The 26,924-nt window shown below is 36.2% G+C and overlaps 1 protein-coding gene across 1 annotated transcript; it reads left to right on the top strand.

The window, feature by feature from the left end:
* The first annotated feature begins 12,982 nt into the window (after positions 1 to 12,982).
* Positions 12,983 to 25,936, top strand: LOC145673392 (uncharacterized). The gene is made up of 5 exons (XM_081743050.1): positions 12,983 to 13,910; positions 20,469 to 20,614; positions 22,059 to 22,346; positions 23,979 to 24,569; positions 25,664 to 25,936. The coding sequence occupies exons 1-5, from the start codon at positions 13,844 to 13,846 to the stop codon at positions 25,919 to 25,921; spliced, it is 1,350 nt and encodes a 449-aa protein (XP_081599176.1). The 5' UTR covers positions 12,983 to 13,843; the 3' UTR covers positions 25,922 to 25,936.
* The last annotated feature ends 988 nt before the right edge of the window (positions 25,937 to 26,924 follow it).

Here is a 26,924-nt window from a genome sequence, read left to right as displayed (position 1 = left end):
CAAAAACAAGGTAAAGATATGATAAAGATATGCAAGAGAAGGAAAATTTGAACAATTTAGATGAGTTCCAATTAGATTAAATGTGTAGTGTCTGTTTTGTCTAATATTTGGTGGCGGGAGTGCGGTTGTGATTTTCGCCTCAAAAGAACAAGTTCGTTTCGTTTAATTCTTTTGCTTCCAAGATTTAAAAAAATCTTGCTGATAATAACGTTATTTCTCCTCCCTCATAGTTTAATAAACTATGAACAAGTTTTATATGTTGGAATTATTTGATATCTTGACAGAAGTCGAAGGCCCAATGTTCATCTTCAAATTTCATTCTCAGAGGAAAGAATTTAAATTCTATTGAAACGGTTTTTGCGAATCTTTTGAGAATTAAAATGGATTTGAAATTTGTTACTAAATATTGAGATTATTTATGAGTTTGTTAGATTTTTGAGAATTTTTTGCCGATGTGTGAATTTGGAGTAGTATTTCAATAAATTAGGAATTTACGTCTTATTTATTGATTTGTATTTAAATATTAATGTTTCAGAATACTTTTAAACGTTTGATCAAGTTTGAGTAATTTCGGAATAATCAATGCATTTTTTAAAATCAGAATTGGCTATGCTAGAGGTTAGCTAAAAATTTCAATTTTGTCATTAAGTATCGATTGAAACGAGAATTATTTCATATTTTGATTTTATTTATGAAAAATCATGTGAGTTGGTATTTTGAGTCTTTCATTAGGGCTAAGATTTCCAGGAAAAGAATCATAGGTTCTCAAAGAAAGATTTGTTATTGTCTTTGATATTTGTTTTTTTTTTTTTCAATTGGTGAACATATGGTTATCTAACGAATAATCATATTCGCCTCCACTTTAACGTAATAATTTTTTTATTTAACGTGACTTCTGATATTTAATTTATTATTATTATTATTATTATTATTATTATTATTATTATTATTATTATTATTATTATTATTATTATTATTATTATTATTATTATTATTATTTGCTGTGTAATTAACCTTTCTGAATATTGGATTGTCGACAGTCCTGCTGAGCGCCGTCGGAGCTACTCTCCATGGCCTCTTCTACAAGGGAGTTTCTGGATGGAACCCGTGATAGCCGAACTTACTAATTTGTTTTGGTTTGATTGTCTTATATTCACTCAGAGTTCTTTTGGATGGGGCGGTACAGCTTCTTCTAGTTCTTCATAAAAACTATTTTTAATGCAATATTCAATTTATTTTGATTTATTAGAGGAAGAAGAAAATGAGAAAATTTACAAATTATCTAAACATTATATGATGCTAAACAATCAATTTTATTGCACAAAAAATTATGATACATCAATGTAAATAATAGGATCATATCGATAGAGAAGCAAGGCCTGCAAATAAAAAGGATTTTCACCCCTTTTTGCCTTGGATTTTTTGTTGATTTTAATTATGAAATAACAACAAGATCTGCTTTTTCTTTTCCCGTTATAACGCAAATTTTCATTTATTATATTCTATAGAAGAAAATACGAAAAACTCAATGGATTTGACTTGCTACGTACTGAATAAATTTGGCGGTGATCAATCAAGTAATACTACTTGAGATGTTTCCGTCTAGCTGAAGGACGAACACATGGACAGGGTAAATATTTAACGGAATTTTGGTAAACCAATCTCCTTAATTACAATATTATTAATTACGGTTCATTCCCTTACAAAATAAAAGTTATTTCTATTCCTTTGAAGATTCGGAAAACATTCTAGAAGGGGCAGAGAAATTTACCATGTTATAGATGAAGTGACTGGAAAAAGTAAGTGAATCGTAAAATCAGAAATTGTAAATTAAGAACAGCAGAAAACATCCTTTTTAAAAATAATCGAATGAGCCCGTTGAGATTCGAACCAGGTTAGAAGTTGTGGGACTAAACAGAATGAAAGAATTAAACACGCACGGCTATCGAAACATATTATTGAGCTACATTTCAATTTTATTGATAGCGTCGGAAATCCTTAAAATCACCGTTGTTTATACGATTTTCTTTGGGTTAAAACACATATGTATTTTCTTTAACTAAACAAACTTGGTGGTACTATTTTGCTCTGAAACTAACATTACACTAAGTAATGGAAAAAAACTAAATATTTCAACACAGCGTAAGGACAGAGACATTAAACCAGTCCTGAGTGATGGTAAGGGCTATATTTGATATTAATACATCTTTCTTTGATATACTGTTCGAAGGAAAGCTGGTTGTACATTTTACGTGGCTGGAGAAGAGACACAAGGAATTTCCTTCGTTTGAAATTTTCAGTGCAAGAGAACAATTATAATACAATCTACCATTTGACATATGTGGACGCTCTCGAATTATAAATGCTCATTTAATGAAAAATTGATCTGAATGAATATGACATGTATATTAGGGTGGAGCGAAATGGGGGGTCGATTATCAAAAGTTGTCCAACAAAATAGCACTAGGCGTCAAAAGTTGTATATTGACTAGTATAACATTCGTGTTTTACTTCATAATTTTTTAACTTTATCATCATTCCCCGCAAAGGCCTTAAAATTTTGCATTTTTTATCAAAATTTGATATTTTTGAAAATATTAAATTTTTTTAAAGCTGCCCAATGAAATCGAACTAGGTGACAAAAGTTGCATAATGACTAGACTAACTACACTGTTCATGATTTTTAAAATAATTTGCACCTTCATTCCCCGCAAGAGCCTGAAATGTTGCAGTTTTTATGGTAAATTTCGAAATTTCACTTAAAATATTATAAAAGTTTTAAAATCCGCCAAATTACTTCACAATACTTTAAGGAAGAATTGTGTTCACTACCATAACACCCATCGTATTAAAATAATCTTATTGCCTGCAGGAACCTTAGAATTTTGGAATATATACGGTAAATCTGAAAATTCATTGATGACACTGACAATTTTCAAGAACTGTCAGATAAAATCTGCTAGACGTCAAGCCTTGTGCGTGACTAGTATAATTTCGATGATTTTAAAAATATTTTTTCTTTGTCTTCGTTACCTCCAACAAAATATTTCTGAATTTCGTCGGAGGGACCCAAACCGCGCACCCCTGACTCACGAAACGACTGCTGAAACGACTATCCTAAGACTGCTCCTTTAAGTAAGAGTCAAGAAACACTCGTGTATATAACACATTGCAAACGTTTACGATTGTAATATTTTATTAACGATGAAACACTGATTTTGGTCATGATAAAATATTATAGTCCAGAGAATTCAAGTTTAAATTTTAAAAAACGACCGAAAGTATCTCCGTAACTTATCTCTATTATATTCGGTTATTCACGTTTTACATTTATTTCCAGTAACCTTGAACGAGAGGGACACGAACACAGATGCATCAAGGACATTTAATATTTCAAAGGCTCACCCATCGGGAATCGTAATTGAGACCCCCGTACTGAACTATCTGATTGGTGAGGTCCATAGTTTGTTCCCAAGACAAATAAGCCTGAGACGGACAACATTGTGCTCGTGGGTTTTCTCGGGACACTCACACTTTTTCATTCCACCAATTCGTCAATCATAAGTCTTCCTCAACCAAACAGGCATAATCATGGGACATTAAACGTAAAGATTATATTTTCAAGCTGTTAACCCAATACAATCCGAATCGAGAAACAGTTGCATATTATTGCTCATTAACATGTTTTCACACAAAAAAAAAAAATATGTAGAAAAGAAACGGGAAATCGTAATTCCATTCAAAAGAGAAACAGCAGACTCATAATACCTTCACCTAAAACGAAACACAATTACGATTCCCCGTTTTCTTACCCGATTCCCCGATTACGCCGATTCCTTAGGGTAGTGGCTTAAGCAGTCGTTTCGTAAGTCAGGGTTCCTCGATTCGAGTCCCACCGACGAAATTCCGAAATATTTTATAATTTACAAACTTGATATTTCTGATGTATAATAACATAAAACATAGTCAATTTCTCTCGTTCTTACAAGTTAGAGTTGAAACGATTTCCTTCACAGGGGGAAAATTAACATGACATCATAGTCTACTCTCGATTTCTACTGTCTGAAAACGGCTTGTTTCGCAAACAAATTCATAAATACAAAACGGTCATCCTTAAGGTATAGTATGAGTCATAAATTTGTCTAAAACGACATTGTGAAATTATTTCTACGTTCTTCCATTCTTACTAAAAATAATAATAATATTTCCGATCGTCATTTTCAAACACGTTCCATATATTCGTTCAACCAAAATTGGTAAATACGAACTATTTTTTGTATATATACTTTGTTAAAATATCAATATAACGCAAACATAATCCAATGTCTTTTACCCAAAGAAAGGGCGTTACTATGTATCGTGATGAAGAGAAATCCTACTTAGTTTTTGTTAAGGCATCCTAAGGTTCGATTTTCATATTATTCAGTAGCTGACACCTTCTTTTCCTTCCCTCTTTTCCTTCCAAAGTATTTCTTATAAGGCAATTCATCCTTATAGAGGGTCCAACAAATTTCTTTTGATTTGTCTTAACTTCAGTATAATTATTTGGATTGGAATGAGACGTAATATTTAGGTCTCAAATATTCAGTAATAATAATAATAATAATAATAATAATAATAATAATAATAATAATAATAATAATAATAATAATAATAATAATGGTATTAAAAGTTTTAAAGTATGTCTAAAATTTGGAAAATCTTACTTAAACGTAGGGGTTTCGGAGAATGGTTTCCTTACTTTCAAGATACGCCTCTGCAACTACCCACATTTTAAAGAAAAGAATTAGACTAAAGTTTCATGTAGAAAATGTTCTACTCTATGTTTTAAGAAAAATAACTGTAATAGAAATAATTGAATATCACTCAACAGTAAGGCATATAATATACTAATTTTTAGGAAATGCTGAGGTAAGTATAAAAGCTTTTCTTTAAAAAATACCTACACAGACCATAATTCAATGAGCTGAAAATACAAAGTAACAAAAAGCTTATAAGATTCCGATTCCAGAGCAATTGTTTCTTAAACAATGGACATGAACTATTTCGAGAATCGTAACAAGATGAGAAATGTTTACGATACTTTTCATCTCGTCTCGATTCTCATCTCTAAAGCGACATGATAATTTGAGTTATCCTTCTCCCGTCTCGAATGTAAAATGTTAATTCTCATGTTATTTTGTTTGTTTTAGGAACATGATGAGAAATTTCTCTTCTCGTGGGCAACATTAAACAAAACAGAAATACTGTTGCTAAATGTAACGTTTCTTCTTGTAACAATATGACCGGAGCGATAATTAGCTCCTAGCTTTTAATCTTCTAAGAGATAATAATAAGTATTATTATTACTATTATTATCCCTGAAGATTTGATAGTTCAAGTATTGAAACATCTGAGTATTCAAATATCTGAATATAATAAAACGTGTGTCATCGCCGATCAATCGCAATCAAAAATCCTAAAGTAAAAAAGTGCCCGAAGCGGATTCGAGAAACGAAACTCAAGATTACTAATTGAGTGCCTTTGCCACTCAACCACGATCACTACGCCGTAAATAAATCGTCTTTAGTCTTGTTACGTTAGGTTTCTTTGCCTCCGCTTGCAAAGTTGTATGTTATATTTCTTCGTTTCAAAACGTCTTTCGTATTTCTTTTATGATGATATAAGTGATTAATCTTCGGCAAAGTTTATATTAATAACTTGATTTGTTCTTAAACCTTTGGTTCACAAGTTTGTTTCTTCTCCACACGATATCACATATATGACATTTAATTCTCATATTTTGCACTTGCTTTCAAAGCAGTCACCATTAAGTGGTAAAGCAATTTTTCTGTCAGGATTTATGAATTTTGTAACAAAACACGTCAAGAAATGAGGTAAATGAAGGATGGAGGAGTTGATATCAAAGTTGAGTACTATAAACTAATGAAAAGCATGTAATAACGTTTCGTATTTGAAAATAATGTCAGCTACTTTTAATTCACTAACTGGTATTAAATTTGGTTCAAGCTTGAAGATCTGGGATGGACAAACTCAGTGTAGCTGAAAGAAAAAGCAACAAGAATGGAAAAGATTCGAAGGTAGGACCACCAGTAGAAGAATACCGTTTACTAACCCCTCATCTAACAAGCCAATACATTTTATAAGTTATAAATTTGCATGCAAATGATACCATTATACGTTTGTGCAATCAATGTTTTGCTCTTTTTCTCTTCAAAAACGTAACATGTATACGGCGATTCGTTTAGTTTTCCATTAGAGCTTTGAAAGACATGATTTGTGTTTGAGTATAGGATCTTTCGTCTCCTTTAAAAAACAGTTTTAACAAATACAACTCAATTTACACAGCAGTAAAAAAAACTCGTACTGTCTTAGAAAATATTCATAAAAGGGCGCCCGGCTGTATCATGCACCCGGTGTAACTAACGGGAGTGTGATGAGGGAGTCCTACAGTGAAAAGGGGCCACTGAAGTTTCGTAATTCCACTTTGGAGGTTTTTATATAATTTCACACTTTTTCTTCAATGTCTAAAATGCAACTACTTTATCTTCAGATGAAAAAAGAAGTTGTGAGGGAGCTATAGACTGTGAAGTCTACTGAAAAGATTTATCACGTCCTTGCAGCAACAACTTTACGTTTTCGAACAGTAATGAAGAACAAGATCGATTGAAAGTTTACCTTAGAATGAAATAGCTAAAGATCTAATCTTATATAACTGTCATTGATAGTAATGTTCCGTATTTGTTTACACGAGTATTCTTTTATAACTTTACCCATGGTGCATGAGGTCCGTGGTTTGATCCCCGCTAGCGCCGAATGAGCTTTATTATGGACAAACACTGTGTGCATGAGTTTCCTCGGGTTTCTCCCGTTTCCTCCCACTTCTTCATTCCACGATATCATTCATTTCTCAGCATCAATGTCACCATTAGCCTAATCGGTATAAACGTGGGAGGTAAAACTTAAATATTTCATTTCATTTTTCTTTTATAACTGTATCTCACTTTTCCTGTTACGAGAGCAACATCTAAGCGAGCATTCAGTTAATTAAATCACTAAAACCTATATTCATAGCACTATTGTGCAGACGAAATTGAACCCTTTGGCAATTTTTACCATGGAAAGCAAAAAAAAGGCAATACATTGATATCGAAAAAGTAGTTAACGAAGTCCTCTCCGACAAAGATCACCTGTACACTTATTTTTCAAATGGTAATTTATAATTATACTTACGTTGGTTGAAATTTCTCCATAGTTATGGGGGCGAGACACTGAAACTACTCCTACCAAGAGGTGAAGATGTCATGTAAATGACGTCAAATACGAACAATATTAGTGTCGAATTCATATGCAAAGATAAATAGTGACACTATGGATGCTGTGTAAGTCCAAATTAAGCGTTGGTTGGCATATAGCAGTGTTGGGCAAATTTCAATTGAATTAACAATTAAAAATTAATTCGTAAATTTAATTGTTAATTGCAATTAACAATTGAAGTAAGTAATGGTTAATTGTTAATTGCAGTTGGCCATTAATAATGGAGAATCAATTGCAATCAATCAATTGATTTAAAGTAATTGCAGTGGGAAGTAATTGCAATTGAATTCAGTCATTCAATTGCAATCGATTTCCACAGCAATTACTTTCAATTGATTGATCAATTGCAATTGATTTTCACTGATTAATTTTCAACACTGTACTTCAGAGAGAGCGTGGGGCAATGAAAATTTTAGCCACGACCAATTGACTCACCACCCATCGTGACCCACAACCCACCGTGACCCACTCTGACCCACCACCCACCATAAACCACTCTCACCCACTGTGACCCACAGACCCACCAAAACCCATTGTCATCAACTCTGACCCATGATTCACGCCCTCTTCTCTACTGACTAAAGAGTTTAAACTTGTAATAAAACAAGCCTATGAAATTATCACTCATCGGAGTTTGAATTTCTACGACCAATCGCTCAAACACCGCTCTATTAAAATAAGGGCGGATCTGACCTTCCTAATATACATAAAATAATGAGTTTGTTCGTGCCTGTCTGTCTATCTTTGTGAGGCCTGTGGACCAGACGAGTGGACCGAAACTTTTCAAAATTTGGTCACGAGTGGCTTGGCCCCAGATCAAGACGAAGAGTTTTTTTCTTTTTAAATTTCGAACTAGGGGTCTCAGTTGGACGTTTACCGGAACCGGCCCGGGGACCAGACAAGTTGACCGAGAGTTACCAAATTTTGGTCAAAGATACCTTGGTCTAGGTCCCACACCAAGGCGAAGCGCTTTTTTGACAAAATTCGAACCAGAGGTCTCAGGGAGGCGTTTACCGGAGAATGTAAAAGTAGTAAAAAGTGACCGATATCAGTGTCGATTTCATAGTATTCGCGGTCGCTGAAATCAATGGTAAAACTCCATCGCATTAACTTTCAAATTCACCCTATTCGGCTGCGGGCCCTGGGTCAACGGTGGGGGAGGAAACCGAAACGTAAAAGTAACCTAAAATGACCGATATTAGTGTCAAATCCATAGTTTTCGCGGTTGCTGAGATCAATGGGGACACTACCATTAGCGATGACTTTCAAATTCATCCACCGTTGTTTGAGGGCCTTGGGTCACCAGAGGGGGGGGAGTTCCGAGACAGGTAAAAATAATCGAAAATTACCGATATTAATGTCAAATCCATACTTTTCGGGGTCGCTGAGCTCAATGGTGAAACTTTCATTAGCGATGATTTTCAAATTTAGCCACCATTGTATGCGGGCCGGATGGGAATTGCGAGACATAAAAATTATGGAAAATGACCTATATTAGTGTCAAATCCATAGTTTTCGTTATCGCTGAGATGAATGGTGATACTTCCACAGGCGTTGACTTCCAAATACTAACCCCATCTGCTGCGGGCCAGAGGCGTTGTTTTTTCAAAATTGTAACCAGAGGATCATAGGGGCTTTTACCAGGATAAGTAAAAAATAGTAGAAAATGGCAAATGTTAGTGTCACATTCATAGTTTTCGCGGTATCGGCTGGGGGCCAGAGGAGATTTTTTTCACAATTCGAACCAAGGGGGTCTGAGAGGGCGTTTACCGGGACATGTAAAAGTAGTAGAAAATGAACAATATTTGTGTCGAATCCATATTTACCGGGGTTGCTCAGATGTATAGTGACACCACCGATAGTGTTTACGTTCAAATTCAGCCCCCATCGGCCTTCCCAATGAAAACACATGTACGTTGTTAGATATATATTCATACAAAATATATCCAATTTTAGAAATGTTTCTTAATTGTTCTCTCGTCGTTCAGTTTGTTTACATTGATATTTTATCTGATCCGTGCGAAGAACGGGCATAAGAGCTAGTACGAAATGGTAAAGTGTTTGTCATGGACCAAATTACAATGAATTCAATTATATAGATAATTATTACAATTATCAATTATAATTATTTCCTTGTTGAATTATAGATAATTTTCAGTGGAAAAAAGAATAAAATTTGAAAGTCCCAAATCAATGTAAAGGAAAAATGTATAAAATTTCCCATATAATTAAGCTTACAAACTTGCTCCCATGTAATTAAGCTAAATTTCCATTTTTTGTTGTTTTGTGCGCCTATTTTTTCGTTTTCTGCACCACCGAAAATGTGTCAATGTTATCCTACAAATATCCGTCAGGAACGATTTCGATGTCGTTTCATTCACATCGTCTTGTGCGTGTTTTCTACTGTTTTGTAAGCCTATTTCCACGTTTTGTGAATCAACGATAATGGGTCAAAATGGGCATTCAATATGGGAAGAAAAAAGACCCACTCTCCCACCAGTATCGAATTTCGAGGTCGCTTTTTTCGCATTTTTAGTGCATGTTTTGTATCGTTACTGCACATATTTTCACGTTTTGTGCGCCAATGAATGTGAATCAAAGAAGACCTAAAAATATGGCAGAGAAAGACATATTCATCCCACTTTCAAGGCCCATTTTGACCCACTTCCACTGACGCACAGAGCGACACAAATCATGCATTAAAAATATAAAGGAAACGACCTCGACATTCGATGGTGACGGAACCGCTATACTTGTTATTCCGCTATACTTGTAGGCCATTTTGATCCATTTTCGATGTCGCACTAAAGTGGAAATAGGAGCACAAAACGGTACAAAACAGGCACTATACGATGCGAAAGAAATGACTTCCAAATTCGATAGTGGCGGAACAAAGGCTCTTTCTCCTCACACCTTAGTGGACCATTTTGACGCATTTCTGGAGATGCTTGAAACATGGAAGTAGGCGAACAGAACAGTACAAAATACACACTTAACGATGTGAAGGAAACGTCCTCCAAATTCGCTGGTGGCGGAACGGCATTAACTTGTTTCGTTATATTCGTAGGTCTATTTTGACCCACTTCCGGTGACACACAAAACGTACAAAACAGGCACTAAACGATGCGAAATAACCGACCCCAAAATTCGATAGCGGCGGAACAGTGAGCCATTTAACTTCCACTTTAAAAGCCCGTTTAACTCACTACGGGTGATACACAAGACGAGAAATAGGTGCAGAAAACTTTTAAAAAAGGCATTAAACGATGCGAAAGTAACGATCTAGAAATTCGATAGTGTCGGAACAGTGGGTCATTTTCGTCACATCTTGGAGGCCCATCTTGACAAACTTCTGGTGACGAACAAAACGTGGAAATAGGGGCACAAAACGGAACAAAACAGGCACTAGCCAATGCGAAAGGAAGGACCTCGAAATTCGGTAGTGGCGCAGCAGTGACTCTAAATTTTGAAGGCCCGTTTAACTTACTTCCGGTGATGCAGAAGACGAGGAAGTAGACACAGAAAACTTTTTAAAAAATATACACTAAATGATGCGAAAGAAACGACCTAGGAATTCGATAGTGGCAGAGCAGCGGGTCATTTTCGTCACACTTTGGAGGCCCATTTTGACACAATTCTGGTGACGCGCAAAACGTGGAAATAAGGGCACGAAACGGCACGAAACATTCACTAGTCGATGCAAAAGGAAGAACCTCGAAATTCGGTAGTGGCGGAGCAATGGGTCATTTTCGTCCCACCTTTGAACCCCATTTTGACCGACTTCCAGTGACGCACAAAACGTCGAAATAGGCGCACAAAAGGGTACGCGATGTGAAATTAACGACCTCGAAATTCGATAGTGGCGGAACTCTTGGTCATTTTCGTCCCATCTTGAAAGCCCATTTTGACCAACTTCCGGTGACGCACAAAACGTGGAAATATGGGAACGAAACGGCACGAAACATTCACTAGTCGATGCGAAAGGAAGGACCACGAAATTCGGTAGTGGCGGAACTCTTGGTCATTTTCGTCCCACCTTTGAGGCCCATTTTGACCGTCTTCCAGTGACGCACAAAACGTCGAAATAGGCGCACAAAAGGGTACGCGATGTGGAATTAACGACCTCGAAATTCGATAGCGGCGGAACTCTTGGTCATTTTCGTCCCATCTTGGAAGCCCATTTTGACCACTTCCAGTGATGCACAAAACGTGGAAATATGGGAACGAAACGGCACAAAAATTCCCTAGTCGATGCAAAAGGAAAGACCTCGAAATTCTGTAGTGGCGGAGCAATGGGTCATTTTCGTCCTACCTTTGAGGCCCATTTTGACCGTCTTCCAGTGACGAACAAAACGTCGAAATAGGCGCACAAAACAGTACGCGATGTGAAATTAACGACCTCGAAATTCGATAATAGCGGAACATCAATAACTTGTCCCGCCATATTTGTAGGCATATTTTGATCCACTTCCGGTGACGCACAAAATGTGGGAATAGGCGCATAAAGCGACAGAAAACACGCAATAAAGATGCAAAAACCGTCTCGAAATTCGTTGGTGGGGGAACAAGTTAATGACGCCGTGAGCACCAATATAAGTATATACTGTAGTTCTTACCATCAAAGCTGAGAACTGCACGATCCACTGCCGAAGTAGAAGCCGAGATAGTGAAGTCAACCGGCTCGGCTCGGTTCAACTGAGCGTACAGCTTGAGCTGGCTTGGTTGGGATGACCCATCGACTGGGCTCAATTGAGCCGATGGCTTGAGCCGGTTTGGTAGGGACGAGTCATCGACTCTTCTCGATGCGAGCCAATGGCTCGAACCAGCTCCGTTGAAGCGAGTCCATAGGCTGGGTTCGAGTCAGCTTAACTGAGCCGATGGCTCGAACCGGCGCGGTTGGCGTAAGCAATCAGCTCGGTTCGGTTCGGCTCGTGTGAGCCATCGGCTCGAGCTGACTCGGTTGGATGAGCTATTGGTTCGGCTCGATAAGTAAATGAGCTGTGAGCGAGCCGCTTGAGTAGTTGACAACCCAAAACTCGAGTCGAGCAGTTTTGAACATGTTTGGCTGGAGTCCTATAACTTTTAACAATTTTTGGCTCGAGCCTGAATACTTGCTTCTCCTGAACTCAAACCTAGAACCTCGTGACCGATGTCCTTGCCTCCTGAAGATTTCTTGACGACCGAGATCGACAGTGAACTAATTTTTAGTATTCAGATACAAACCACCTATATTCCATGTTTATACAGGTACACGGTGTTATAATAATAATTAGTTATATTAATAGTAGTAGTATCATTGATAATTATATTGTCTATGTAGGATACTTGAAGAGAGTAGTACTTGGAACTACACGAAGGATTTAGCTCGGATTGGCTCGTTTTGGCTGGAAACTCGGTCCGAATTCGAGTCGAGTTGAGAGAAAGTTTTCGAGCCGAGTTCTCGAGTCGAGCTCAAATATGTCTGCTTCGAGTCGAGTCGAGTTTAAAAGAAAACTTGCTCGAACTCGCTCGTGCCCATTCCTACACTGAGAAAAATTTTCATAGAAAATTTAACAGTAAAGACATGTAAAGTTGATTATTTCGTAATTCCGTACTTATATTACGTAAATTTGGACTTGAAACCATTATAATGTTAATTTACCATGTGGCGAAGTGGAAATACAACATGCTGCATTTTGTCTTTTATGAAAAATCTGTAGTACGCAATAAATGTACGTAACGACAGGAAGGTTTTCAGTTCTGTAATGTTAAGAGTACATTCCAGACTGGAAAGAAAATGTGACGTCATTCAAGAGAGATAAATGTCTTTCAGGAATGAAAATATTACAGGCTATCCTATCTAGTACGTGTTTTTTGACATGAGTAAGGAAAATATCGCAGGAAGAAGGACAAATTTTCCTTGTAATGCATTTTTTACATTATAATGTTAAAAGAAACTGAATAATGTAAAAATGTTCGTAGTAAAGTGCAAACTTCACGTCAGGAATGAAATTTTGTCATGATAATGAGATCTACCCATTCTACACTGCAAAGAGCAAACAAATCCGTTCTATACAGACATTATGTAAGGAGACAAATTGTTTTATCATTACTATTTGTGTAACGGAAGCACGATTACTTACAATTTCTACGTACAACTGATCTTTCAATCGGAAAGCAGGACAAAAAAGTACGTAAAGGAATGATAGAAAGTCATTATAATGTTATATATCCCAGGAAATTGATAAAAATACATTTAGTAATGAATAATTTACAGTAAGTAATGGAAAAAGTCCTCTAACTCTGTGTAATCATACAGTTGTTTGGTATTAAAGTCTGTACTGTCATGTTACTTTAACATTACAATACAGACAGTAACGCATTATTCTTGTTATAAAAGTTGCAAAGAAAGAGGCTCAAAATTTTTATTACCCACAATTCCATTCTGTATGGCAAAACGCGGGAGCCTCCATTTTTCGTGTGAAAGTCATAGTCAGTATCGCGCTTGAAGAAATAAGAAGAAAGAAAGTGTTGTTATAAGCAAAATATGGATGCGTATGTGGAAGATTTGCTGACTACTTGGAAACTAAACAATTACGTTAACATTTTTAAGGGTAAGTAATTAGCATTAGAAATAAGAAAACCTGAATCAATCAGCATGACAGCAGAAGACAATCTATCCTGCTTGAAAGTAATGATTATTTTCTAACGATCTAGAAATTACATAAAAGCTGGAGAATTTTTGTGTACACATGAATATTATTTTGGATATAGTATACGTGAAGCTGCATCAGTTCCCAAAGGAGCAGGACGCTCATACTTTTAGGGATTATTCATTGAGTATGTACGAACTTACAAAGGGGGCAATAAAGCGACTTTTATTTACTTATCGGCTCATACGAAAATAAAAAAAACGTACCTGTACTTTATATCGGCATGTGTAGTGCCATTGTACTTTATCTATGACTGTGTGTGTGTGGGGGGGGGGGATTTAACGCATATCGGTCTTGTGCACATGGGTACTTCTTACTATTGCACTACGTAGAAAATTTATGGTATTTCGTGTAGAAGTGGTAATAGAACACAGAAGAATGCAGATCAGGGGGTTCTCGTGTATACTATTACCATTATTTTTTGTAAAAACATGCAAGTATGTTGGTTGCACTCATGTTAGAATGCATGTGATGAACATACTAATTCAGTAGGTTCCTGCTTCAGTAACTGCCTTTCCTATGAATGTAACTTCTAAATCTGTTTAGGCAAGAAGTATTACTAATGTAAATAATGCTCGCTGTATTCTCTTTCTGTACGTTCAGCAATCATTGTTGTAGTGCGCACTTGCAATCCTCGTTGCAGATTCAGTTAAGAGGTCTTGTGTAAAACACCAACCAACCTGTGTTAGATGGACACTAATAAGCACGAATGCTATCTAAGCGAATCTGGGAAGGAGCTTAAGAATGAGGCCCACGCGGGAGTGCCTCCGTAGGGAGTAGGCACGTCAGCGATGTTGGGTATACGCGTAAACGAGCATTATGGAAAACCAACGCTTTCACGACACGGAGATTTCTTTTTGTAAAAGTCGTTTGCTCCTTAAATTCGTCGCACCGTACATTGTTCATTATTAATTGCTCTACTACTACTTACCTTATGGGCGAATGCGTGGGGAAGGTTCTAGAACACAGGTCCCCCATATAAATTAGTACGTACGTTGATTTCTTTCTGTACCAAAGTTTAATATTTAATTCAAATATTATTGCCAAGCGAGCGTAAGCGAGTGAAGGCGGGTTAAGAGCCCCGCAAAGCACGTTGTGTTTGGTCTTTGTTGCAACTAAATGGGAAGGTTCTAGGACACAGGTCTCCCTTCCCGTTTAGCTGTGGTAAAGATAGAAAACAACGTGCCCTGCGGGGCTCCAACCCCCCTTCACTCGCTGGCGCTCGCTCAGCAATATTATATAAATTAAATATTAAAATTTTGGTACAGAAAGGATCCATCCTAGCTACTAATCTATATAGGTGGACCTGTGTAGAACCATCCCCTACGTCTTATACTTTACGTAATTGTCACTTTCTGTAAGATTTTCTGGCATTAGTCGAACAGTCAGTTCTACAAATTTTGATATATTTCTTACATTTTCAGGTTACGTTAGAGCTTTTTATTTCTTTTAGTAGAGTATGCACTAAAGGACCTCCATTACTACTTGCAAATTCGCTTGAGGACTGCTTTAGCAGGGTTGGCAAAGACCATGGATTTTATTGAAAAAAAAAATTTGTTTAAACCAGGTTTTTTTGGTTTAAATAATTTGCTCTGTATATTTATATCACATATAGGCAGAAATAAGCTTGTTTCGCCTTGGTGTTAGTATGCAACAACCGAGTTATGCTGGAAGGGGTCACATAAGCTTAAAGTGGAATCCAAACCGCTTCTCGGCTTACATCCAAGAGGAATTGTCTTCCACTTGAACTCGAAACCGGGACTAATTGGCCAAAAATGCGATACGTCTGCCGAGTCACTAAGGACTCCTGATAAAAATACGTTAACTGATCTTTACATATTTGCTAATATAATTGTCAGGAGTCATTAGGACAGAAGGACAAAAAGATAAACAATTGCACAAGTGGAACCATTATACAGAATTACATATGTACAATTTCAAAGTACTACGGAGTACAGAAAACTAATTTAGTCCAACTCAGTTCATTTATTAACCAAGTTAAAGAAATATAACGAGTTACTTTATATATCAGTAAGGAAAGTGAATAAAGATACGAATTATTTGAGTCCACTTTGGCTCTGACCCATTTATACATAAATAGTTACCAAATATTCTTGTTATTGCAATCATTGCCTCTCGTGGGGTTTGTATGACCCCCTCCCCAAAAAAGTACAGCATTTCGATGTATTTTATTAATAGTAAACACTATTAAAACGATACAATGTTTTGAATTTCCCTTTGGTTGCATAACAATAATAACAAACTATAAAAAAAATCACAAAAGAAACATCCATAAAGTTACATAAAAAAAGTTCCTTTTGTAATATAATCTCTTTGAGTAAAGAATGGGGTGTTTAGGTCTGAATATAGTACGAATAATATATGGGAGTGAAAAGTGATACGCACACTTGTGTTCACAAATGTGTGTTCATCAAGATTTTACGAATAGTTACACTTTTACGAACATTTTTCGTTTTTTGGTTTAAACCAGTTTTTTTTTTAAACAGCTGGTTTAAACCAGCCAACCCTGCTGCTCAGTATAAATACAATGTTGATGTATGACAACAAGTACAGGGGATAAAACATGAACCAACTTGTGCTAGGTGGCCACTAAAAAGCACGAAGGCTATCTAACCGGGTCAGGGCAGGAGTGCAGCAAGGGTCCGAGCGGGAGCGAGGAATGCACTCGTATGGACCAGGCGCATCAACGATGCGGATATACGCATAAACAAGGATAGTGGAATAGCGCACAGACGCACACACATACAATTCTTTCACAACCGCTCAAAATTCATTTCAATATGCTGTGCATTGACAGTAATTACTTCTATTCACACTCTCAGATCTTCACAGAAAAAGAAGAATTTTACCATCGTATTTTACCTATGTTTTCTGTTTGGTAGATCTGTCTGCTCGAGTAAACCCCGGTGTTTGTGCCCCATTCAAATTACACACACACATGATTCTTTCAGCTAAATTCACATTTTCCTTTGTTTCAGTGGATTAGTTACGGTAATTTTACGGAATTACTCTTTTCAAATGATGGAGGGCGTTTTGGGTCAGTGGAGAGCATTCACCTCCGGTGCTTGAGGTCCCTGGTTCAATCCCAGCTCGCGCCGTGTGGACTTTGTGGTGGACAAACACCATGTTCGTGGGTTTCCTTGGGGTTCTCCAGTTTCCTCCCACTTTCTTCATTCCACCATTTCATTCATTACTCATCATCACCGTCTCCTTTAGCCTAACCGGCATAACCGTGGGACGTAAAACTGAAAGATTTCATTTCATTTCATTTTCTTTTCTTTGTACAAACGTCGGTATCTCCCTGCACTTGTAGGAGATAATGAAAGGATTTCGTTTTTCTGTACATTCAATGGGATAGTTTATTCGAATTCAACCTTGTAATTTAATATGCGCTATTCTCCTCAATGTATGTATTGATTCTAGTGACTACATTTAGAAAGCTATGTGCCATTGAGTACAAAATGCAGTAGTAGAACAGTAGCGTTTTATAAAGTATTTCAATGTTGCCGCTTCCATAATTTATTTCAGTAGTTTGTAGGATAACCATTGATTTAATTATAGCATCAACTCTACGAGGCATTGAATACATCAAAATTGAACCAGAAACTTTTAATCCTAACTAGCTAAAAGAAATACGCCCGTTATCGAACGGGAGAAATCGATTTGAGGCAGCGAGAGACAAAGGGGTGTAAGTGACATTTGCGATAAAGTTTATTTATGTATAGAAAATGGACTCCCCACTGCATAATATATGAACTGGATATTGAAGGACGCTATAGCCTACTTGCGTCTCTATTCATGGATACACTACGGCATGCTTCACAATCCAGTTCATACATTATGCTCCACGGAGTTCATTTTCTAAACTGGGGACCAGCGTTCACCAGGAATGGTTTCTGCCTAAACTTAAAGTGCTGCGCAGTTTCTAGTTGGCACGAAACTAATTGTCACTGACTGAGAGAAAACACGAAATGTGTAGTCTTCACGACGCACATGGAAAGTGAAGTCTTCACAACGTTGTAATTCACCCTTCCTTTCCCATCTTGGGGGACAGCTCATTGCCTAGAATAGATTAACCAATGACGTCACAATGTAAATAGAAAACGAAAAATGAAATGAAATCTTTTGAGTTTTACGTCCCACGCTTATGCCGGTTAGGCTAAAGGAGACTGTGATGATGAGAGATTAATGAAATGATGGAATGAAGAAAGTGGGACGAAACGGGAGAACCCCGAGAAAACCCACGCACACGGTGTTTGTACACCTTTTCTCTTGGCGGGGGCTGGGATCGATCCCGGGACCCGAAGCACCAGAGGTGAACGCTCTACCACTGAGCCACCGCGGCTCCCTAATGTCAATAAATAAAATAAGTAAATACATAAAATATATTTTTAAAAATACATATTTGCACGAGATGCTGTTATCACTGGCCACCTAAGTGCTTTTCTTTTCAGTACAGTAAATAAGTAAATGTAGATGTAGGATTATATGTGAATATATTCTGAATCTAACTGTCTGATTTTGAAATCTTATGCTCTGGTGTAATCTGTTTCTTTGTCAAACCAAAGGCCGCGAGCGAGATGGGGGAGGCTCATAACTTGTGTGTAAGTGACACTGGCAATCATTTTTGGATTGGTGAGTGCGTCTGACTTTGAAATTTTGAACTATGTATTGTTCCAAGCATTCAGCATGACATGCAACCTAGTGTCTTAAGAGTTTGAGCATTGCGTGCAAGGGGGGAGATCTGAGTGTAAGTGTGCTTATCCAACCAAACCCTCAGCTTAGGTATTGGAGGTTATTACGTAAACATTAAGAATTGTTTTGATAAAGATGATTGTTGTTGTTATGGCGAACTGGCACAGAAATTTTTACTTATATATAAGGCAGTTCGCATACGTGTAACTTTTTGCGGGAATGGGGGCAAGATAATGGGGTCATAAGCCGTAGCTCGTTTTGCTTTTATACGTAAATCTGGCACTGATTAAGCAACATATTTTTAGTAAATCATTACAGAAGTTCAATTTATTTATTTGCTAAGAAAATTGAGATCCTCAGCACTAACGCTGCAGCGTTATTAACGCTCATATAGTCCATCCAGTGTTATAGCCATTGATCCAATAAGCCAGCGTTATCGCGCCCAGAGGCGTTGACAATGCTTGGTTAACGCGTGGTTGCCGCCGCTCTCTGTCAGCATTAATTGCGGGTTGATTCCGCTCATATACTCCAAACCTTAAGTGTCTTCACCACCGAAAATTTTAGAAATTTTCTGTAATATCTTCAAAACAAATAAAAATATTCAAAAAGCAAAGAAGTACTGCACTAGACAATATTAATTTTCATGTGATATTGTTATTACGACTCATATATCAGCTTTCGATTTGCAACTGTCGGTAAATTTAGCATTTTTTTGAAGGTTCTGTAAATAGCAGCACACCACAAGCAAATACATGAATTATGGTAGGGTGTCACATGCAAAATCAGATTGTCTAGTGATTTGAATCTTTGCTTTTTGATTTTTTTTTATTCGAAGATATGGCAGAAAAAACTCTAAAGTTTGCGGTAGTGTAATTTTGCTATGGTGAGCACTCTCAATAAACAGGAAAAATGTAGCAAAAGTGAGTAGGTTACGCTAAGTTTAATATCCCTCTCATTAAAAAGAAGGTATTTCAAGTTGATAAACACAAAGCTCCGCATACAGTGGATGGAAACGTTAATCAACAAAAGGAAGCAGAAGTTGTCTGTTGTCATGCTGTAAAGATCCTCAGCATATGCATTAGGGCAGTGTCGTCTTCCTCAACGTATGTTCGTTGATTTGTACCTTTCTTAAGCATAGTTTCGCAGATTGGGCCAACACGTAAAAAGGGCTCCATAAGATTATATTTTGATTCGACTTTCGTTAGTGGAAAAATACAGAATATAACAAATCACATTGCTGAGATAAAAATACACAAGGGAAAAGATGACATTGTTAAATTACTAGGCACAATCATGTGTATATATGCCAAAGTTTTTCACCGCATGAAAGCACCCTACCTACTCACAACAATCTTAGAAGTTTTGAAACGTATAAATAAAAACTCTAAGCAAGTTTATCATTGTATGAATTCTTTTGTTCACGAGAATATAGGTTATCATTTTTAGTAATGAACTGCAGAGTTTATTTTGATGTAATGTGGAATGAAGTTACATTTTTATTTCCATTCCATAAATTTCATTATGGTGTTGCATTTCTTCAGTTAATGTCATATTTTGAATTACCCTTTCACCACCTCTATTGCAGTGTATAAATGGTTAATATTATGATTACATTTGCTCATTCTGCATTTGTGTAGGAAAAATAGTACGTAATGTAAGATGCTTCTACAAGTAGGTGCAGAGAATGAGGGTCAGAAACAACCTGAACAGTGCTTTAAGAGGCTAAGTATCTTTCTTTTCCAGAGAATGGTGTAGATTTTTTTGCACTTCAACACTTAGAGGATAGAGACATCGAACAGCTAATACCTCAGGCAGGGCCAAGAGTAAAATTCAAGGTTAACTGGAAATCTTGGAAACAGGATCTTCAGAAAGCAGATGAAAACAGGAGGGTAGGTTATTCTTGTGTGTCAGCTACACATCATAAGTGGAATCCTCATGTTATATTTGTCAGTAGTTCACGTACTGTAAAGTAGAAATAGACTCGTTAACATGGAAGTCGGGAAGTAGATGTGACCTGTTTCAACTACACAGTAGGTATGACAGACTTCTTTCAAGATGAAGGCATTTTGCTTAATTCAATGCGCAATCTGTGAACACCACTATTTGTGATCATGCATGTTAACCACAGAAGTTATAAGTATAAATAAAATGTGCTTTTTTTTTTCAGGCAGACATACAAACCAGAACAATTTTTTAGTTCCTCTTTCGCATTCATGTTATGAAAATCATAGACTGTGTGCTCTCTTGCGTCAACGTCCACAAATGTTTCTAATATCTGTTAGATGTGAAGTGTACAAAACTATACATCCCTAGAATTGGTGATAGATCAATAGCAATAATGTGCCTGTATGGCGGTATTGAAACCCAGCTAATACCATTTAACCTTAATTTTGCCAATACCAACACCATTGAATGTTACTATTAGCCAATCCAATTCCTGTACTCCTACGCTGATAAATTTCACATAATAGTTGCTTTAAGTTGTTACACAAAAACTGGCAAGTTGATGATGCAATTCTTCTTCTTGCGATTCATAAGAGCATTGCTTCCGTAGGAAATGAAAGACTTTAAACTTGTAAAAAAGAGAGAGATATTATAATTAGCTCATTTCAGACAATCATTTCTCTCTATTACTTTTCAGAGATGTAATGATCTTCCTCTTTCCCTTTTTTAAAACACTATTAAATGTTAATAGTGTCATACTGTTGCCAAGAGTGTCGTTAACATTGGTCTTGCATTATATTGCAAAGGATTACTAGTTTCAATAAATGTTAGAGTGTAAAAGTGTATTGATCTCTTTAAAAAAAAATCAATGTTTTGGACTAGTATTGTTAAATTGTGTTTTTAACTGATACCACATACCTTTGAAGTCAGGTATCAACCATTCTGATACTTCTTGAAATCTTAGCTATCGACACCGATATTATTGATTTGACGATCCATGTCTACCATTAGATATGGATATATACCATTGATGGATTTGCCAAACAGACTTTATCACTGCCCACACTTCAGTTTTCCACAAACATCCATCAGTATTGCAAGCATCCATATCTGCATTGGCCATTGCTAATGCTGATCAGATGCGTTAATATCAGCAAAATGGTCCTTCCGTGGTACCTGGTATGAGCCGCATTATGAAAATTGACAAGTAGTTAGAATTATAGTACCTCCTTTAACACAAGTATATGTTTGCTCACATTTTTGTTTCCTTCTTGTCTGACGTGGTACTTAAGAAATTAGTCATGTCCTTTGTAGTGTTTTAGCAAATGGCATTCACATGTTTATTAAATACTCATGCTTCTTGTGAGTCATTTTAAGGTTTGTACTCAGTTGCAGGAAGAAGCAGATAGGTTGCTTCTTGACTTAACAACGCCAATATCGTTTGGAAACAGTTCTTGGTGTGAAGGAAGGAAATCAACATTCAATGCAATAGAGAGAGATAGATTAGAAGAAACTCCTGGAACATCCGCAGATTTACGAGAGGAACACCAGCAGGAAGAAAACAGACAAAATACTTCTGACATTCAGTCTCTTCCTTCCAATTCCAGTTCAACTTCTTGCACTCACTCAGTGGAAGGCGAAAAGCAAATCAGGCACAGCGAATCAGAGGGAAATCATGTAAGTTTTGGTTTAATGGAATAAATGTCTACAGGTTTTAATCATGAATGTTTATGGGACTGAATAAAGCAATCATCGCTCAAGGGAAATACATCAATATGGCTTTGTGAATGTAACATTTTTAAAATTGTTTGCATGCCTCTTCTGTGTGAACGTGGATTTATGTCCAAATGACAATTTTCCGTACATGTTAGGTTGTATATTGTATTTATCAATCCATGTTCCTTCTTGATACAAAGAAATCATAAATGGGATCTTATAAGTTTATAAGTAAAGTACAACACATTTTGGTAGCATGTGTATAATGTGAATTTTAAAGATTTGGGAGAAGGATTTCACATTCATTTTTATAATTGAGATCATAAAGGAAAGGGTATTACAGTTTCTTAAGCAAATTTTTAAAATTGCACTCATTTCGATAACCAGACATTTTATCCTTACCCCATTCTGTATACAGCTGGAATTTGCAAGTAGTTACACTGTTACTTCATGCCACTAGCCAGGTTTCAAAGCCAAGCGTGCTTCGTCGTCAGCTGAATCCATGAAATACTACAACAGGTGGATTTCATAAGGTTTACACGAACTACAGTATAGTTTTTTCTCACGTTTACAAATACGTTGAGCACCTAGATAAAATACAAAACATATTGTTATAGCTACTTGGTTGAGATTGTGAACATGAGAGAAAAGTAGAAAACGTAGTTGCTGTAACACTGAAATGAAAATCTGTGTAGTGAAATCCACCAGCGTCGATCCACCTGTGGATGAAGCATGCTTGGCTGAAAATCTGCGTTGTTGAGTGAACAAGCGAACTACTTAGAAATTCCAGATGTATATATGAGGGTTGAGAGTTCTATATGTAATAGCTATACGAAATGGTCTTTTTACTTCAACAGTTTGGGACCAATTTACTACAGAATTTTGTTTTCGTTTATGATAATTTAATCTAAACATAAAAAATCTACAGTAATTTTCTGTGAAACCTCGTTTACTATAAATGAAATAAACATTTGGTAAAGAATCGGGGTAAAAGTACATATCTTTTTTTATTTTCAGATACACTCTCTTGCTGCTATTTAAGAAATGTTTTGTCGAATCCCTTCTTGTATTGTACTATTAATGTGGGATAATGGAACATACAGGGACTTTTTCCTGTGGACAAACTCTCCCCAAAAGACCCTGATTGTGATTTTGCGTTTCTGATTAGTCACTCTGATATTATAATCAGATATTCATGCTCATGTTTTCCCTATGTACATTCTCTTCAGTTCAGGTAATTTTAGGTAACACTTCAAGTTGGAGGACTCGTGTAAGAAACCTTAAGGGAAATTATACCTTGTTTTTACTGATAATTCATTTTCATTCTCTACATTTGCACTACATTTATATTTCATTAAAAGTTTTGAAGGTTCACTTTACAATGTAAGAGGAAAATGCAAACTACAGTGAAATAAAAAGATAAAAATAATACGCTTATGAATCAGAAAATGTGAGGTCAGTGTATACTTTCTCAAATCTTGCTGTGATTAGGTTTTCAAATGGAGATGCAAGCCATGAAATATATTTGTTTTCGTTTTCTTTCATTAGGGACTTCATGGATATCCTTGTTCATAATGCTTTCGTTGCTTGCAGGTGCTTACTATATTGCAATGCACACTGGATGGAAAAGCCATTCTTGCTAAAGGAGAAAAGAACAATGGTTTACTAGATAATGCTTCAAGGTGTAATTTAGCACGACTTATAGTAAAGCATGAGTTAGAAGAAAATCCGACACGGCTAATAACACGAGGTGAATTTACACGCTGGGCACATGAAATAGCAACCATTTTTGGGAAAGAATCACCATCTGTGTATTACGCAGCTTACATTGGAGCCACGAACTACCAAACAAAACGCAATGCTTCTGGGAAGTTGTATGAGGCCTACATTTCAAGAAGAAGAGTTCTAAGAAAGAGAGGAGATATTCCAAGTAGAAGGTCCTCTTCTGCATCACCTACATCTTCACTAGGTGACGACACAGACATTGTTGAAGAACCCATTCCAGACCCAGTAATAGATGAGAAGTTACAGTGGCTCAGAACGTCACTAGATCCCTGGCATGTTGTGTGCGATAATTGGAGAGCAACAGCAGAAGCTAGATTGAAAGCCCTGGAACAGCCTGGGACGGTTGGTGCTTACCTTGACTTGTACCCTGTTTTGAAAACACCACAAGGTTATACATTGGTAAGTGCACTGTTACTGTACTATTGCAAAGTATTTAACAACTGAGTGAGGTGTCTCATTTTTCACAAAACACGTGTTCATTTCAATTCAACGCTGTCCTCATTAAAACATATAGGTCGAATAATGAGGTGGGGAAAAACATGTAAGATTTACATGTGTACAGACCACTATCACAAGGAAACAGCTCCACCCATAATTGCGCTCAGGCACAGTTTTAAGCTGTGAGAGCTAGATTTAGTTAAAGTTTTTGCATCAAAATTTTGACTGTTAATAGCTATATACATTATGTTAATTGTATTTTATATTCTATTTCTCTCCCTTCCATACTACAGTTTTATATCATGTATTCTGCTAGAGAAAGGTACGATGTGGTCTTGATTTGATACGTAGATTTTACTTTCCTTGACCACTACTTTCATCTTATTATATTTGGTTGTTTGTGAATATGTAAAATTGCTGAATTGTAACATTGTGTAAAAAATGCGAGTTTTGTAATTTATTTTCTTCATTCTCTTTCCAATTTGGTAACTTGAACCACTTGAAAGTGAGGAATTAAAAAAAAGACACATAGAAATAATTAACTATGTCTGTAGATTAAAATTGAAGTCTCCTTGCACTTGCTTGCTGGTGCTGTGAAATTTTGTCTTTTATTTTTTATTTTATTTATTTATTTTTCTTAAGAACCATGGCAAAAGGTTAATATGTTTTTAGTGGATGTGAACTTGATTGGTTTTAGTCATTGTGAACTTAGAATGGCCTACATGAGCTTTGCACAACTTGAATGTTGATCGTAGCAATCTTCCAGAAAAGGGTTCCAGTATATTACCAAAATATTGAAGAAAAATAGAAACTTAAGCAGGTAATTTTAATGTACAGAAATGGTTAATTTTTTTAAGAAAAAAGTTTGCCCGTTTCCTGTTATGTTTGACACATCGGTTGCTTATCTTTTAATGCGTTAATTACTATTATGAAAAATGAATAGGAAAACTTGATGTTTCATTCCTGTAGGAACATTACTGAGAAATTTTACACTTGTTTCATATTTAAGATTTCATCGTGATACCTCACTACTAATAATGTTGCTCTTTTTGCAGCTGTTGGAGGACTACTCCTTCCTTTACCCTGGTACTGAAGACAATTTGTTTAACAGAATTGTTCTGCTTCAAGACAAAATTCTGCATTTGTTGGAGTTGAAAAGAAATTTGAAAGAAATACATTCTCTTTCAGCACCGTACATCTGTGCTATTCATGGTAAGTACAGTGCTTCAAGCACTATTTATTTTTGTAATACAGTCAAACCTAGGGTGATCAGGCGTACTGATTTTCGCAGTACAGTATTATTTTTCAAATAGCTTTCCTGTGTGTTCCAAAGACATCTAGAAAATTGAGATTTGTCCTTTTTTTAAAAGTCCTGATTAAATTTATTTGCAATACTTTAATGTTTCATTCTTTATTCACAACATATCGAATCACAGGCACTTTTTTTCTGAATGATAAACTTTTTTTTCAACACTGCTCAAAAAATTATTGTTAGGAAAATAAAACAATCGACAAACCATTGTTTTGTAATGCAGTTGGTTTTACTGAGAAAGTCTTGTTGAGATGTCGGTAAGGCAGGATTGGTCACTTATTTCAAGTCACAGCAGTGACGCCAATCAATTTAACTGGAGTTTCCTCGTGCCAGTCTTTTTCTGTCATGTCTTAAAATAATCCCAGACTCTGAAAATCAATTTTAAAAAGTAAGTTTTTAGCCCTAAACGAAGTTTCACTATACGTTCATAAAAATAAACTACAAGCGCATGTATTAATTATGTGTCTAATTAATTATAATGCAAATGATATTATTTGATTATAGTACAAATAAATTTGATTCATCTATTTGCGACTTGCAGTGTGAAGTATTTGCGCTTCTTTCAGTAGTATTACTTGTCTAAATACATTGTTGTGAATAGGCAGAGAGAAAATTCTTTATAGTTCAATCGTGACCTTTTTTTATTGTTTTTGTTGATACTCCATTAAATTGTTTGAAATTCTTTCAAAAATCTTGTATTTCGACATGAAAGTATTTGGAGATGTGTTGATTTCTTAAAAATGAATGATTGCCTTGAGGTTAACGTGAAATGAAACAAAGAGATACGTATTGTCGATGCACAGGCTATCATTTATTATTATGCTTCTGTCCTACTTTTCACTTGTCAGAATCTGGTCACCCTAGTCAAACCCATTTAAAACATCATTGGAGGGGACCAGAGGGAAAGGAGCAGTTTCAAAAGTGCCCAATTTTCCCGTTTTCGGTGCACCCATACACTTTGGTGTGGGAAGAGGTCGTGGTCTAAGACCTTCACATATAAACAC

This window comes from Thermobia domestica, chromosome 16, assembly GCF_964235325.1.
Source record: "Thermobia domestica chromosome 16, izTheDome1.hap1.1, whole genome shotgun sequence".
Taxonomy (NCBI): Eukaryota; Metazoa; Arthropoda; class Insecta; order Zygentoma; family Lepismatidae; genus Thermobia; species Thermobia domestica.
Note: the sequence above shows the minus strand (reverse complement) of the source record. Positions and strands in the feature narration are given on the sequence as shown.